This window comes from Martes martes (assembly GCF_963455335.1).
Source record: "Martes martes genome assembly, chromosome: 7".
NCBI lineage: Eukaryota > Metazoa > Chordata > Mammalia > Carnivora > Mustelidae > Martes > Martes martes.
This window is the reverse complement of record NC_137894.1, coordinates 92,341,953-92,356,070: the sequence shown is the minus strand read 5'-3', so window position 1 is coordinate 92,356,070 and position 14,118 is coordinate 92,341,953. Positions and strand designations below refer to the sequence as shown.

The following is a 14,118-nucleotide window of genomic DNA, read 5'->3' as shown; positions in this document are numbered from 1 at the left end:
AATAAGGGTTTATATTACTGCAGGTGCTCTAAGTTACAGCTGATGTGTTCTCTTTCTCCATGCATTCCAAACCAAAGCCAAGATAGATAGTACCTATAAACTTTTCCACTGTCTTCTAAATGTACTGCAACATTTTAAGAACTAGAAAATAGGGGCTCCTGGGTGGCTCAAGCGTCTGCCTTTGGCTCAGGTCATGATCCCAGAGTCCTGGAATTGAGCCCTGCATCCCATCGGGCTCTCTGCTCAGCAGGAAGCCTGCTTCTCCCTCTCCCACTCCCCCTGCTTGTGTTCCCTATCTCACTGCGTCTCTCGCTGTCAAATAATAAATAAAATTTTAAAAAAAGAACTAGAAAATAAATAGTTAAGTTTTTTTCAAATACGGTATTAGGGATCAGGCTACAAATTAAAAGATCAGCATTCATTTAACAAGTCAAAAAATAAAATACATTATTCTCTTCCCCTGGGGAGTTGTAGACAGAGAAGAAGTCAATGATTCTTGGCTATAAACTCCACTTTCACTATAAGAGCTGATGTTTGGAGAGGAAGATCGAGATGGTGAGTCCATAGTCAAGTCGAGCTTAATTGCAGAATCAGGGCTTTCAAGATCAGAAGTACTGCCACTCAGTTTTGCTCTTTTCTTAGCTGCACTATTACGAAGGGACCTAAGAGAACTCTGCATCTAAGGAAAAAAAAAACAACAATTAACTTTACAAGACATTTATATGAGTAAAAGTTATCCTTAGATTTTAAATTCCATTCACTATACCTAGCTAGCCAGTCTCCAATCTGGTACTAACAAGATGGATATTAACGTATTTGTACATAATAAAAACACGTATTTTATAAACAACCAATTTATAAACAAAATTGTAAGCCCCGTAGGAGGAAGGATTTCAAGCTACTATTCACCATGGTATTACTGGCATTGAGAAAAATGACTAATATAATAAAATTTAATTAGTAAATGAATCATTCAATCAGATAGATGGTAGACATCTGAGTTGAGGTCGGAAAGGTCTAGCCAATCTTAGATCATTGGTGTGTAGATGAGGCCATTTAGAAATTCTGTGAAAAGAAATGTTTTCTAAAATTAGAAGATTACCAGTATTAGGGGTCAGAGAATAACAGATGACTATATGTGACTTCTGAAACCAAGTATTTCTAGAAATGTAGAGTAGAAGATGCCATTACAAACAAATACATTAAAGTGGGGAATAGAAACCTGAATTAATTAAGGAACCCAGAAACATACATAAACTGTTTCACTTACATTTTGATTATAACAATTAAAATGGTTGATTCTACAGTATGGCCACTTCCTAGTAAATCCTTAGAATTAGAAGGCTTGCCATTATAAAAATAGTACTATTCTCCTATATTTATCAATAATTATATAAAAGAAATTATCCTTTCAATTATTCATTAAAAGAAAAGGGGCTATTTTTAAGGTATCATACAAATAATGCAAAAATATGTAGCATCAGATGAAATTTATGAGTTATGTAGGAAAATGACCCTTCTAGAACTTTCTTCCCTTTAAATGAATTCTTTTCCTAGTACCAGTGAAATATAACTATGGGTGTGGAGGGAAGAAAGATTTTACAAGCAGTCAGAAGTTGGAATGACTAATTAATTCATTAAGAACCAATTTTGGTACACATGCTTAATGCTAAAGAAATACCCTTAAAATGAATACGCATTAGTTTTATTTTATTGAGCAAACTATCAGTATATGAGGCTTACATCTTAAAAGTAGGCAAAAATAAGACCACAAAATATAACTGAGTGTTTCATTACACACATTTAATGTAAAACACTTTTTTAAACCTGACATCAGGCAGATTAATATGATGAAAAGAAAGCATCTATGGAAAGAGTGCTCCGAATCCAAAGTAATACAACCACCACATTCCTTCTCTGACATAGTTAGTATGTACAGGGTTGTCACATTGGCAATGGATTTTTTATAGTATAAATGGAGTGACTGAGAATTCATAGTTCATGAAGATAAATAAACTTGTACGTAGGCACAACAGACATACTCAGGAATGTCCAAAGCAGCACTGTCTGCAATAGTAAAAGACTAGGAATAAGCCAAAATCAATTATGATAATATCATAAATATAAAAATATATTAAAAGTACACAAATACATAAAACACAAATTAATGGTGATAGTGGTTGCTTCTGGTGAAGGAAGGAAAGGAACTGGATTGGGGAAGGAACTATGTTATGTCATTTATTTAAAAATAGGAAACATGCAAATTGTTCATTTGGGAGGGATTAGCATATGGGTATGCTGCTATATAATTCATACTTTTAAATTAAAAAGAAATAATATATGCATAGAAGAAATACTGAAAGGAAACACATTAGCACATTAGAGTGTTAATGGCAAATTATTCTGGGTAGTGGGATTTGGTGTGATGAATTTTCTTCCAATACTTCACTATAGTTTCTACATTTTCTATAAGGATCATAACATACTTTTATAAAAAAGAAAACATTTTATGGAATTAAAAAGTACTTGATTTTTCCTTAAATAACAGATATTGTATTATAGGAAATTATAAGCATTTAAAAATTATTAAAAATGATATTTGGCTCTAACCTCTTCTTGATCCAAATCTTTATCGCTGATATCTAATTCTGAAAGATCAATTTTAAGACTATCTTTTTCACTCTTCCAAATATCATCAGGCTCTTTCTTTTTGGGTCCCACTGTGCTCAAGTCAGCTTTATCAGGCAAAAGACTGATTCCCCTCGGTATGGGAGGGACAGGTTTGGTCCCATTTAGGCCTCGTCGGGAAGATGGTGATCTCACTAAGGCAGGTATAAGTTGAACTGGAGAAAGTTTTTCTTGAGTATTTTCTCCTGCATGAAAAAAATATATTTTACTTACCTTTTTTTAATTTCAGAGAACTGGGAGTTACAATCATAAGTGTTTGGAATACACTGCTTTAAAATTAAAAACACATTATCTTTTATTAGAAGAATATTATTTAAAATCAGATCAAAGTATTAGTGTCCCCTAACAAATATAACAAAAATGAGTCACTAGAAATTCTTTCGTATTAAATAAAAACATTATATACCAGGTCAAATTTTTATCTTTATACACATTATCATAACCAATATTTGTATGGTAAAGTCCACAAGTAAGCCAGAAGGACTACTTGCCTGGCTTCATTTAATTATGTAAGTAACTTATGAGTGACTATTATATGCAAAGCAGTAGTGCTGGGCACATGGGAGAACAAACTTAATGAATTCTCAGCTTTCAATACAGTATTTGATTTTGTAGGAAAGACAAACATAGAAAGAAATTAATGGAGGAAATGAAGGTGTAGTCCTAAGAAAAAGTGGTAAAATTGACTAACCATGCAACAAACTGACCTTACAGTCATGTTATAAACTATAACACCAGTGTTGCAGGGTAGTTTAAAGGTGGTACATCTTAGCTCAGAGGCTGTGGGAAAGAAAATATGTGGGATATAGGCGCTACCCTTAATAGACTTTTTATTTTTGAGATGGGATTTGTCTTGAATAAATATATATGCAAATTTCATTATTTTGGAAAGGGTTACTGTTGCTGGTTTTTTAAAAAGATTTTATTTATTTATTTGTCAGAGAGAGGGAGAGAGACAGAGAGCACAAGCAGGGGAAGCAGCAGACTGAGAGAGAAGTAGGCTCCCTGCTGAGCAAAGAGGTTGATGTGGGACTCAGTTCTAGGACCCTGGGATCATGACCTGAGCTGAAGGCAGTTGCTTAACTGACTGAGCCACCCAGGCATCCTGGAAAGGACTATTGTTAAGAAAAGAATATTTTATTTATTTTTTATTTTTATTTTTTTTAAGATTTTATTTATTTATTTCACAGAGAGAGAGAACACAAGCAGGCAGAGAGGCAGGCAAAGAGAGGGGGAAGCAGGCTCCCTGCTGAGCAGAGAGCCTGATGCGGGGCTTGATCCCAGGACCCTGAGATCATGACCTGAGCTGAAGGCAGAGGCTTAACCCACTGAGCCACCCAGGTGCCCCAAGAAAAGAATATTTTAGTTAACAAATAATGAAAACTCTTTTAAATAAATTTAACATTACTAAGCATTCAAAAACTGTAGAATAAATGGATACTAAGCATCAATTATATTTCTAATGCTAAAATTTGTTACTAGGCTCTTGGGTTGTTCATGTTTATGTTCATTATAAAGGATATTAGTTGCCTAGTTCTGAAAAAAGATTTTGAAGTACAAAATTAAAAGAAATGACAATTTCATTTGAATTTTATTTTATATAACGTTTGATTTATTTAACATACTATTAAATATTTTCCTAGATGCTTCCTAATTCAGAGAAATAAAATGCCAGCTCTTAAAGATCAAACAACCCTAACTCCAAAGTAATATTTCAAAAACACAAATAAATTTGAACAAAGTATTAATTTTTACCATCATTTCTACCTGGAGGGTCAGACGATTTTTGGCTAACAAGCTTTTTCTGTGGACTTGGCTTTGGTAGTCCTTCAAAGCTTTTAAGAGGCCAGGAATTGGAGAAGTTAACAGAAGTATCCTGAGATTTCTTTGGAGATATGGTAACAGATGTGTGCTTTGGACTAGTTCGAGGTGATGACAGAGGATAGGATGGAAGGATGAAACCTCCTGGACTTGCATTTAGACCAGAATATGAAGAAGTACGTTCTGTCTGGTTACCAAAGGTCTGCTGTGTCTTAGAGGCAAAATTCAGGCTAGCATACACTGTAATAAAACAAAAGAAAATATGTTATTTATGTACATACATCTAAGAGTTTAAAGCTGGTTTGATTTACACAGTCGAAGTTTATTTCTTTTTGTAAGTGTGAGGTAAAGATCTAATTTTTTTCTAAATAGTGCACTTTTCCCAGTGCCATGTTTTAAACTGTCCTTTCTTTTCTTCTATAAAGTTCATATATATATACACATCTATATAGTATGTATACACACACATTTAGATGCTTCTTATTGGTTCAATTAGTCTATTTTGTCTATTCCTGCACTAATACTAAAATGTTTTATTTATCATAATGCTATCCAATAGGATGGATGTCTTTCCATTTTTTATCTTCTTTAGAATTATCTTGGCCATTCGTGGCTTTCCATTCTTTTATATGTATTTCAGGATCAGCTGTCAGGTCCTATACAGGATCCTTACTGGGTTTTCGATTGGCGTGACATTGAATTTATAGATCAACCTAGGAATAACTGCCATTTTCCTGATAATCAGCCTCCCTGTTTAAAAATATTAAACAGGGAGGCTGATTATCAGGAAAATATTAATTAATTAATATTAATAATAAATATCATAAAAATAAAATATTATATCAAATATTATCTATAAATATAAATATATAAAATATTACATATATTTAATATTATATAAATATTATATATTTATATTATATTATATATTATATATTAATTAAATATATATTTATAATATTAAATATATATTATATATTTAATATTAATTTATATTAATATTAAATTATAATATATAATTATAAATATTAATTATATTTCAATATATTCAATATTATATAATATAAATAAATATTATAAATAAATAAAAATTTAATATTTATTAATAATTAATATTATTAAAATATTAATATTTTTAAACAGGGAGGCTGAATTCCTTTAAGTTATTTAGGTCTTTGTCTCTCAGAAATGTATTTTAGCTTTCATTACAAAAGGTATGCGAATCTTTTGTTAGGTTTCCATATACTTATATTTTTTGTTGGTACTGTAATTTTTTTTCTTAAAAATTATATTTTCTAAAAGTTGCTGGTATCTAGGAACTTTATTGACCTTTATATTCTGGCAACCTTGCTAAATCGCTTAATATTTTAACAGTTTTCTGTATATGTTTTTAGATTTTCTTTGTAGGTAATCTAGTAATTTTCATAATGATAATGATGGCAACTATGATAATGATAATGATGGGAGCTAATACTTAGCACTTTATCACTTTATTACGTGTCAAGTGGTGGTTTTTTTTTTTTTTTGGATCAAGTGGTGTTCTAAACACTTCATGTGTATTAATTAATCTAATCCTCACAAGAACCCTGTGGGGGTAGGTACTCATCTTATAGACTAAAAGAAAAAAAACGTTAGGAGGGATAATTAAATTGCCAAAAATCACACACTAGGAAATCATAAAGCTAGGATACAGACCCAGGCACTGTGGCTTCCAAGTGCTCTTAATTACCACATTGTACCACATTTTGTCTGAGAGTAATGACAATTTTTGTTTCTTCCTCTACAAACTTTATACTTTTAATTTTGAACTAGGCTCTTCCTAGATAGGGAGTAGAATGACTCCCAAATTTTTAGCACGGATTTTCCTTTGTATCCAGACTTCATACCAAAAGCCACTCAACATCCTCTTTAAAAAGACAGATGACCCAAATGTAACATGTTCAAAACCAAACTCTTGATTTCCCAGTAAAATCTACTCTTCTTGGTAAATGGCAGCTGTATTCCTCAAGTTGCTCAGGCCAACAACACTGGACTCATCCTTGATTCTTCTCACAAACCTCACATCTAATCCATTAGTAAATCAACATCAGCAACACAGGGTGATCACTGAGTCTGAAAACTTAGATGAATACAGAATAAATGGCTTATTCATATTACATGAGCATACATTATAAAATTATCTATGTTTCCAAACTTTATGGCTACTTTGTACATCAGAATCCAACTACTTCTCATCACTTCCATTGCTTCCTTTCTAATGCAAGCCATATCATTTCTGGCCTTTACAATTGCCATATCCTCACTAGTTTGATTTGCACCCTGCCCCCATTGTTATTAAACCTTTTCTCTATACAGTAACTCTGATCCTTTTAAAATAGTCAAATCAGGCTATTTTTGTTTCCTCTCAAAAACCTCTCATCACTTCCTATTCCACTCAGAATAAAATCCCAAATCCTCACTATATCCCACAAGGCCCCAAGTTATCTCTGAAGATTACTCTCCCTCTCACTCAATATACTGACCTTCTTATTTCTCCAATAAGACAAATGTGGTCCTACTTCGGAGCTTTTGTACTTTGATTATTCTTTCTTTCTGGAATGCTCTCTTCCTGGATTTTTCCAGGTATCAATGTAACTCACTCCCTCACTTCATCTGGGGTTCTGCTTAAACATTTTCACTCACAGACTTTCCTTATCACATTCTGTCTCCTGTCGTACTTTATTTGTCCTCATAGAAGTCACTTCTATTCTTGTTTCTTTCTTTATTTTCTCCTCTACTAGATTCTGATCTTTAGATTCCAGAACAGTGCCTGCTTCCCAATACTAAAGGGATTAGTAATTTCATTTTCAAAAGCAATGGTAACAGTGAGCATTTTGTCTCATTCTTGACTTTAAAGTGAATTTTAATACTTTAACACTAAATATAGTTACTATAGGTATTAACAGATATTAATCAGGTTAAGAAAGTTATTTGTAGTTTGTTAGGAGTTCGTAACCATGCACAGATGTTGAATTTTAACCATATCTATCGACACACTTACATGGTTTGCCTCCTTCTTTCTGTGATAAGGTTAAAAATATAGCAGTTTCTGGAAGATTACTTGCACATAATATATAACATACACATTTTAAAAACCACACTGCTAGATTCCATTTGCTAATACATTTTTGGGACTTTGTCTTCCATGAAGGTAAGACTGGGCCACCATTTTTTCCCTTTATTCATTAACTTTATGGGGTCATGGAATTAAGGCTATACTCATCTCATAAAATAAAGCAGGAAAACTTTTAATTTTCAGTTTGTTGAAGATAGGATTTATCTCTTTTTGAAGGTTTGACAGAATACTAGGAACACCATCTGAGCCTGGAATATTTTTGTCATTTTTGTGTGTGTAGGGATAAATTTTAAAATAAAATTTCTTCAATGATTACAGGTCTATTGAGGTTTTCCATTTCTGAGACAACTTTCACAAGCTTATTAACTGTGTTGTTCATTACTCTGTATCACCTAATCTAAAACTTCTTTATTCTATTTAAGTTTTCTTTTTTTCTTTTAAGATTTTATTTATTTATTTATTTGAGGGGGAAAAAGGGAGAACACAAGCAGGAGAAGGAGCAGAGGGAGAAGCAGACTCCCCACTGAGCAGGAAGCCCAATGTGGGGTTGGATCCTAGGACCCTGGGATCATGACCTGAGCCCAGGGCAGCAGACACTTAACTGACTGAGCCATCCAGGTGCCCCTCTATTTAAATTTTCTACTGACGTTTGGACATTTGTGGATTTGTTAATTTTCTCCTTATAATTCTGTCTCACACACACTCCCCACCCACCTCCAAATGATTTTAGCAAAGTCTTATCTCTTCTTGTTCTTTTTTCATTATGATGATAATCTTTAGCCCTAAAAATATTTTAACCTTTAGTGTGCATATTTTCCCTAATATCAGTATTTTTATACTTGCTATCTTTGACTATTTGCCTGGTATATCTTTTCCATGCTTTACTTTCTCCCATTCTATTCTGACATGTTTTAGATATGGCTCTTAAAAATAGCATTTCATAATCCATTAAAAAATGTACAGAAGACATCCAGATGGCCAACAGACACATGAAAAAATGCTCAGCATCACTGATCATCAGGGAAATGCAAATCAAAACTACAATGAGCTAATACCTCACACCTATCAGAATAACTAAAATCAACAACACAGGAAAACAACAGGTATTGGCGAGGATGTGGAGAAAGGGGAATCCTCTTATACTATTGGTGGGAATGCAAACTGCTGAGGCCACTCTGGAAAACAGTATGGAGGTTCCTTAAAAAGTTAAAATTAGAGCTACCCTATGACCCAGCAATTGCACTACTGGGTATTTACCCAAAGAATACAAAAATACTAATTCAAAGGGATACATGCACTGTGATGTTTATAGCAGCATTATCTATAATAGCCGAAGTACAGAAACAGCCCAAGTGTCCACCTGTTGATGAATGGATAAAGAAGATGTGGTAGACAAACACACACACACACACACACACACACACACACACACACACACAGAGGAATATTACTCAACCATATAAAGAATGAAATCTTGCCATTTGGAAGGACAGGATGGAGCTAGAAAGTATTATGCTAAGTGAAATAAGTCAATCAGGGAAACACAATTGCCATATGATTTCACTCATACGTGGAATTTAAGAATCAAAACAAACGAGCAAAGGGGAGAAAAAAAGGGAAACCAAGAAACAAAAGGGAGGCAGGTTTGGGGATGGATCAAATAGGTGATGGGGATTAAGAAGTACACTTGTGATGAGTGCCAGGTGATGTGTGGAAGTGCTGAATCACTATATTGCACACCTGAACTTGTAATATTTTACACTGTATGCTAACTGGGATTTAAATAAAAACTTCCCCCCAAAAGTGGAAAAAATATAAACCAGAAAAAATAACATTTTAATTTTAATAAATAAAATAAAATCTGATCATCTATGTTATTTAAATAGTTAAGTTCTATCCATTGATATTTATGGTAACTACTGATATTTTTTGTTTTAATTCTACCATCTTATTTTGTGCTAATTATTGTGTTTTATTATTTTCTCTTGCTTTTTATTGATCTTTTCTTTTTATTACTCAATTAATATAAAAATCTATTTGTAACCATTTAGGGTTCTCTTCAATTTTCCTTTAATATTTTTTTGGAAGATTTTCAACAACAACAGACCTAGCTTATGTATACTAACAAAACTTTCCTCTGAACACTTACCTACATATAATTATATATCATTTGTTTTTAACTCATAAATGACATAGTTAGGACCTTTACTTATACCTAAATCTTATTTGGGTGGGAAAGAGGACTACAGGAGATTTTAGTGGTCACCAATTTATATGTAGAATGAAAACTTTCAACTTTCTGATTTGAATTGCAATGTTCTATTAATAGATTCTGATGCTTCCATGTCAGTGTGTTATTACATATTACTTTTATTAAGAGATTTCAAAATATTTCTTATAAAGAACTCAAACACCAAATCTTTTAATGCACATAAAGAGAACCAACAGAATGCAAAAAAAAAAAAAAAAAAACCCAACATTTCCAATGTTTGGTGTGGATCACTGCAACATTTAAAATTGGGATGGAAGCTTCTAGATGGTTTCGGCATCTACACCCAGGTCTTCAGAATGTTAGCTGACATGGAGGTGGTCTTTTTTTTTTTTTTAAGATATTATTTATTTATTAATAATAAAGTAGGCAGAGAGGCAGGCAAATACTTTAATAATAAAGTAGGCAGAGAGGCAGGCAAAGAGAGAGGGGGAAGCAGGCTCCCTGCTGAGCACAGAGCCCGATATGGGGCTCGATCCCAGGACCCTGTGATCATGACCTGAGCTGAAGGCAGAGGCTTAAACCACTGAGCCACCCAACATGCCCCAACATGGTGGTGGTCTTAACAGACTTTTTAATGTACAACCTACTATTAAGTTAAATGCTGACTCTGGAAGAACTTGATATCCCTTTAGTACTGCTCTTATAGGTATTTTGAGAGGTTATAGAAAACCAGAGCCTCAAAGATCTGACTAAACACTGAGAGTGGAGGTAGTTATCAAAGGTAATGTAATCATCTGGGGGACATCGTAAACAGGAACAGACTAAGCAACAGAGAGAATCTTCACTGCTTCTACTAATCACAAGTCCCCAGGGAATCTAGTCAAAATTTAGGAAATATCTCTTTCATTAAGAAAAATGAACTGTTTTATTGGGAATAACACCATAAAGAAAAACTTTATGGAGTCATATGACCCTTTTAGTGGGTAGAGAAAAGGGTTGCTAAAATTTAAGTACTATATTAACTAAATCTTCCTTACTGATTTCAAATGAGCGTTACTTTTCATTGACAAATAAAGACAGAGGTATGTCCCTATCATTCAAAAAACTTTAGTAAAGGATATTTAACAAAAATTAAAATACCTCTAAAAATATTCCATATGATCCTACCTCTAAATAATAATTGATAAAGCTATTAATTAACACAGACATTTAAGAAACCCCTTCAAATAAAAAATTCATATAACTGACAGCCAGCCTCAAGCCCTTCCTTTTGTTCTGTATCTTAGAGATATATAAGATATCTGAAATGATAGCTAGTCAGGAAGTTATGGTTCCTAACAGGGGACTTAATAAATTCTCAATTAATAAATTCTCAATTCTTAATTCTCAATTAAGTTTTACCTTAAAAGGTAAAACTGCTGGGATGCCCAAGTAGCTCTGTCAGTTAAGTGTCCGACTCTTGATTTCAGCTCAGGTCATGATCTCAGGGATGTGAGACTGAACCCGGTGTGGCTCCACACTGGGCATGGAGCCTGCTTAAGATCTCCCTCTTCCCCGCAACTTGCATAATCTCTTTCAAAAAGGAAAAAAGAAAAGTTAAAACTGCTATGGAGGGCGCCTGGGTGGCTCAGTTGGTTAAGCAACTGCCTTCAGCTCAGGTCATGATCCTGGAGTCCTGGGATCGAGTCCCATATTGGGCTCCCAGCTCCATGGGGAGCCTGCTTCTCCCTCTGACCTCCCCTCTCATGTTCTCTCACTCTGTCTCTCTCTCTCTCAAATAAATAAATAAAATCTTTAAAAAAAAAACAAAACTGCTATGGAAAATAACTGTCTTCTGCTAACACAGTACTTTTTAATGAATAATGTTTTTAATTACTTGGTATTAAAATGCTCATCTCCACCATGAGTTTCTAAACTCTCTAATTCCACCACTTATATTTACATTAAGATTATTAAATCTAACATTTTAGGGTAAGTTATGAAAAAATGTTATTAAAACTGTTACTAAAGGGCGCCTGGGTGGCTCAGTGGGTTAAAGCCTCTGCCTTTGGCTCGAGTCATGATCCCAGGGTCATGGGATGGAGCCCCGCATCAGGCTCTCTGCTCGGCAGGGAGCCTGCTTCCTCCTCTCTCTCTCTGCCTACTTGTGATCTCTGTCAAATAAATAAATAAAATCTTTAAAAAAAAAAACTGTTACTAAAAATATAAGTTTTTTGCAATGAATGAAATTACACAAAATAACATATAAGCTACACGTGGAAATCCCACATAATATTTATAAATCTTGTATCCAAATAAAGTTGGAATTTAAACCTTTATCTTGATGACTGTTAGTTGTCCCTAGGTACTGTAAGTCAGAATCCACACTGCCAGTTTTCCCACATATCTGTGAAAATCCAAGTTGTCCACACTTCCCAGAAATATTTGTCTGATGAGTCCCAGTACTGCCTTTGGAGAGAAGGAAGAGAAAAACATAAAAATAAATATTAACTTTATTTCATGAATACATTTAATTTCAGAAATATTGATTTCATTTGCATAGGAATAACTACAGGAGTTACAGTGAACTAGGTAGGCAAGAAAGGGACAGTTTTTGCTATGGGCATATCTGATTAGTATCAGGGGTTAAAGAACAGAAGAGACTGCAAAAGTACAAAGAAAGGTATATTGAAAAATATACACAAAAACTCTTTCTACATTCTGCCTTACCATGGAACATTTCTCTAGACCTCATTCTCCTTCTTTTCCCCCCAAGTTTTTACTTAAATTCCAGTTAGTTAACCCACAGCACAGTATTACTTTCAGAAGTAGAATTTAGTGATCTGTCACTTATATATAATACCCACTGCTCATCCCAGCAAGTACCCTCCTTAATACCCACCACCCATTTAACCCATCCCCTCAACATGCCTCCAGCAACCCTTAGTTTGTTTTTCCATGGTTAAAACTGTTTTATGGTTTGCTTCTCTTTTTTCTCCCCTTATGTTCACCTGTTTTGTTTCTCAAATTCTACATGAGTGAAATCATATGGTATTTGTCTTTCTCTGACTTATTTCGCCTAGCATAATACTCTCTAGCTCCAACCACGTTATTGCAAATAGCAAGATTTCATTCTTTTCCTTTCCTTTTTTTTTTTTTTTTAAGATTTTACTTATTTATCTGACAGAGCAAGAGAGCACAAGCAGGGGAAACAGCAGAGGAAGAGGGAGAAGCAGACTCCCAGCTCAGCAGGGAGCCCAACAAGGGGGCTCGATACCAGCACCCTGAGCCTTAAGCAGACGCTTAACCAACTGAGCCCCTCAGACACCTATAACACATCTTCTTTATCCATGCATCAGTCAATGGACACTTCCATAATTTGGCAATTGTTGAAAATGCTGCTATAAACATGAAAACGCTTCTATAAAATGTGCATGTGTCCCTTCGAATCAGTACTTTTGTACCTTTGGGTAAACATTTAGTACTGCAATTACTGGATTGTAGGATAGTTTTATTTTTAACTTTTTATTTTATTTTTTATTTTTACCTTTTTGAGAAATCACCACACTGTTTTCCAGAGTCGCTGTACCAGTTTGCACTCACACCAACAATGTAAGAGGATTTCCCTTCTTCTCGTCCTCACCAACATCTGTTGTTTCCTGGGCCGATTTCCCTTCTTCCTGGCATTTGTAGTATATACTATACAAAAATCTCGTACTGCAGAACTCTTCTAGTTTGTTTCTTAACATGTAACACAGCATTCACATGGTTTCCAAGCTTATGTGGCCATATTTCCAAGATCTCTTTCCCTTGGCTGGTTAAGGTTATTCCTTACTGCGGGTCCTTTATAGTTCTGAAATTTTATGATTTTTAAAATTCTCTCCCTTTGATTTTAAGCTCCTTTAATCTTCATGTACTGGACACCTTCTAAAGTAATTTTCACCTCCATGCTTTGGTTCTACTTTCCCCCTATCTGTAAGAGCCCCTCTCTTTCCTCACTGCCAATCAATCACAAACCTCTCCCTTTTTTAAGGTCCAGTTCATGCCCAACTTTTCCGGGAGTTTTCTCAAACCACTTCACCACTTCACCACTTCTATCAACTTTTCCTTTCTTAAATCCCTACAGTACTTATAATTCATGTCATCCAATCTAGCATCAGGTTATATGATGTCTTACTTTCCAGTTATTTTAAATCTGTACAACTAGGTGAGAGCCCTCAACAGTACAGAAAGCATGAGAAAGCATGGGCCTTATAAAAATCCAAACTAATGGTATGAGCATAACCGGATATATTTTTTTAAA

General features: G+C 34.1%; 1 protein-coding gene across 2 annotated transcripts in view; it reads right to left on the bottom strand.

Annotated features, from left to right (window-relative positions):
- The window catches only part of TOGARAM1 (TOG array regulator of axonemal microtubules 1), an 81,977-nt gene that overhangs the window by 48,256 nt on the left and 19,603 nt on the right, over positions 1-14,118 (bottom strand). The window contains exons 3-6 of one of the 2 annotated variants that reach the window (XM_080808545.1): positions 12,150-12,284; positions 4,456-4,749; positions 2,611-2,873; positions 447-679 (exon numbers count right to left, since the gene is read on the bottom strand). In XM_080808545.1, coding sequence (XP_080664671.1) covers positions 447-679; positions 2,611-2,873; positions 4,456-4,749; positions 12,150-12,284 — 925 coding nt within the window. Of the gene's footprint in view, positions 1-446; positions 680-2,610; positions 2,874-4,443; positions 4,750-12,149; positions 12,285-14,118 lie in introns of both variants that reach the window. The other variant, XM_080808546.1, reaches the window with a different exon arrangement.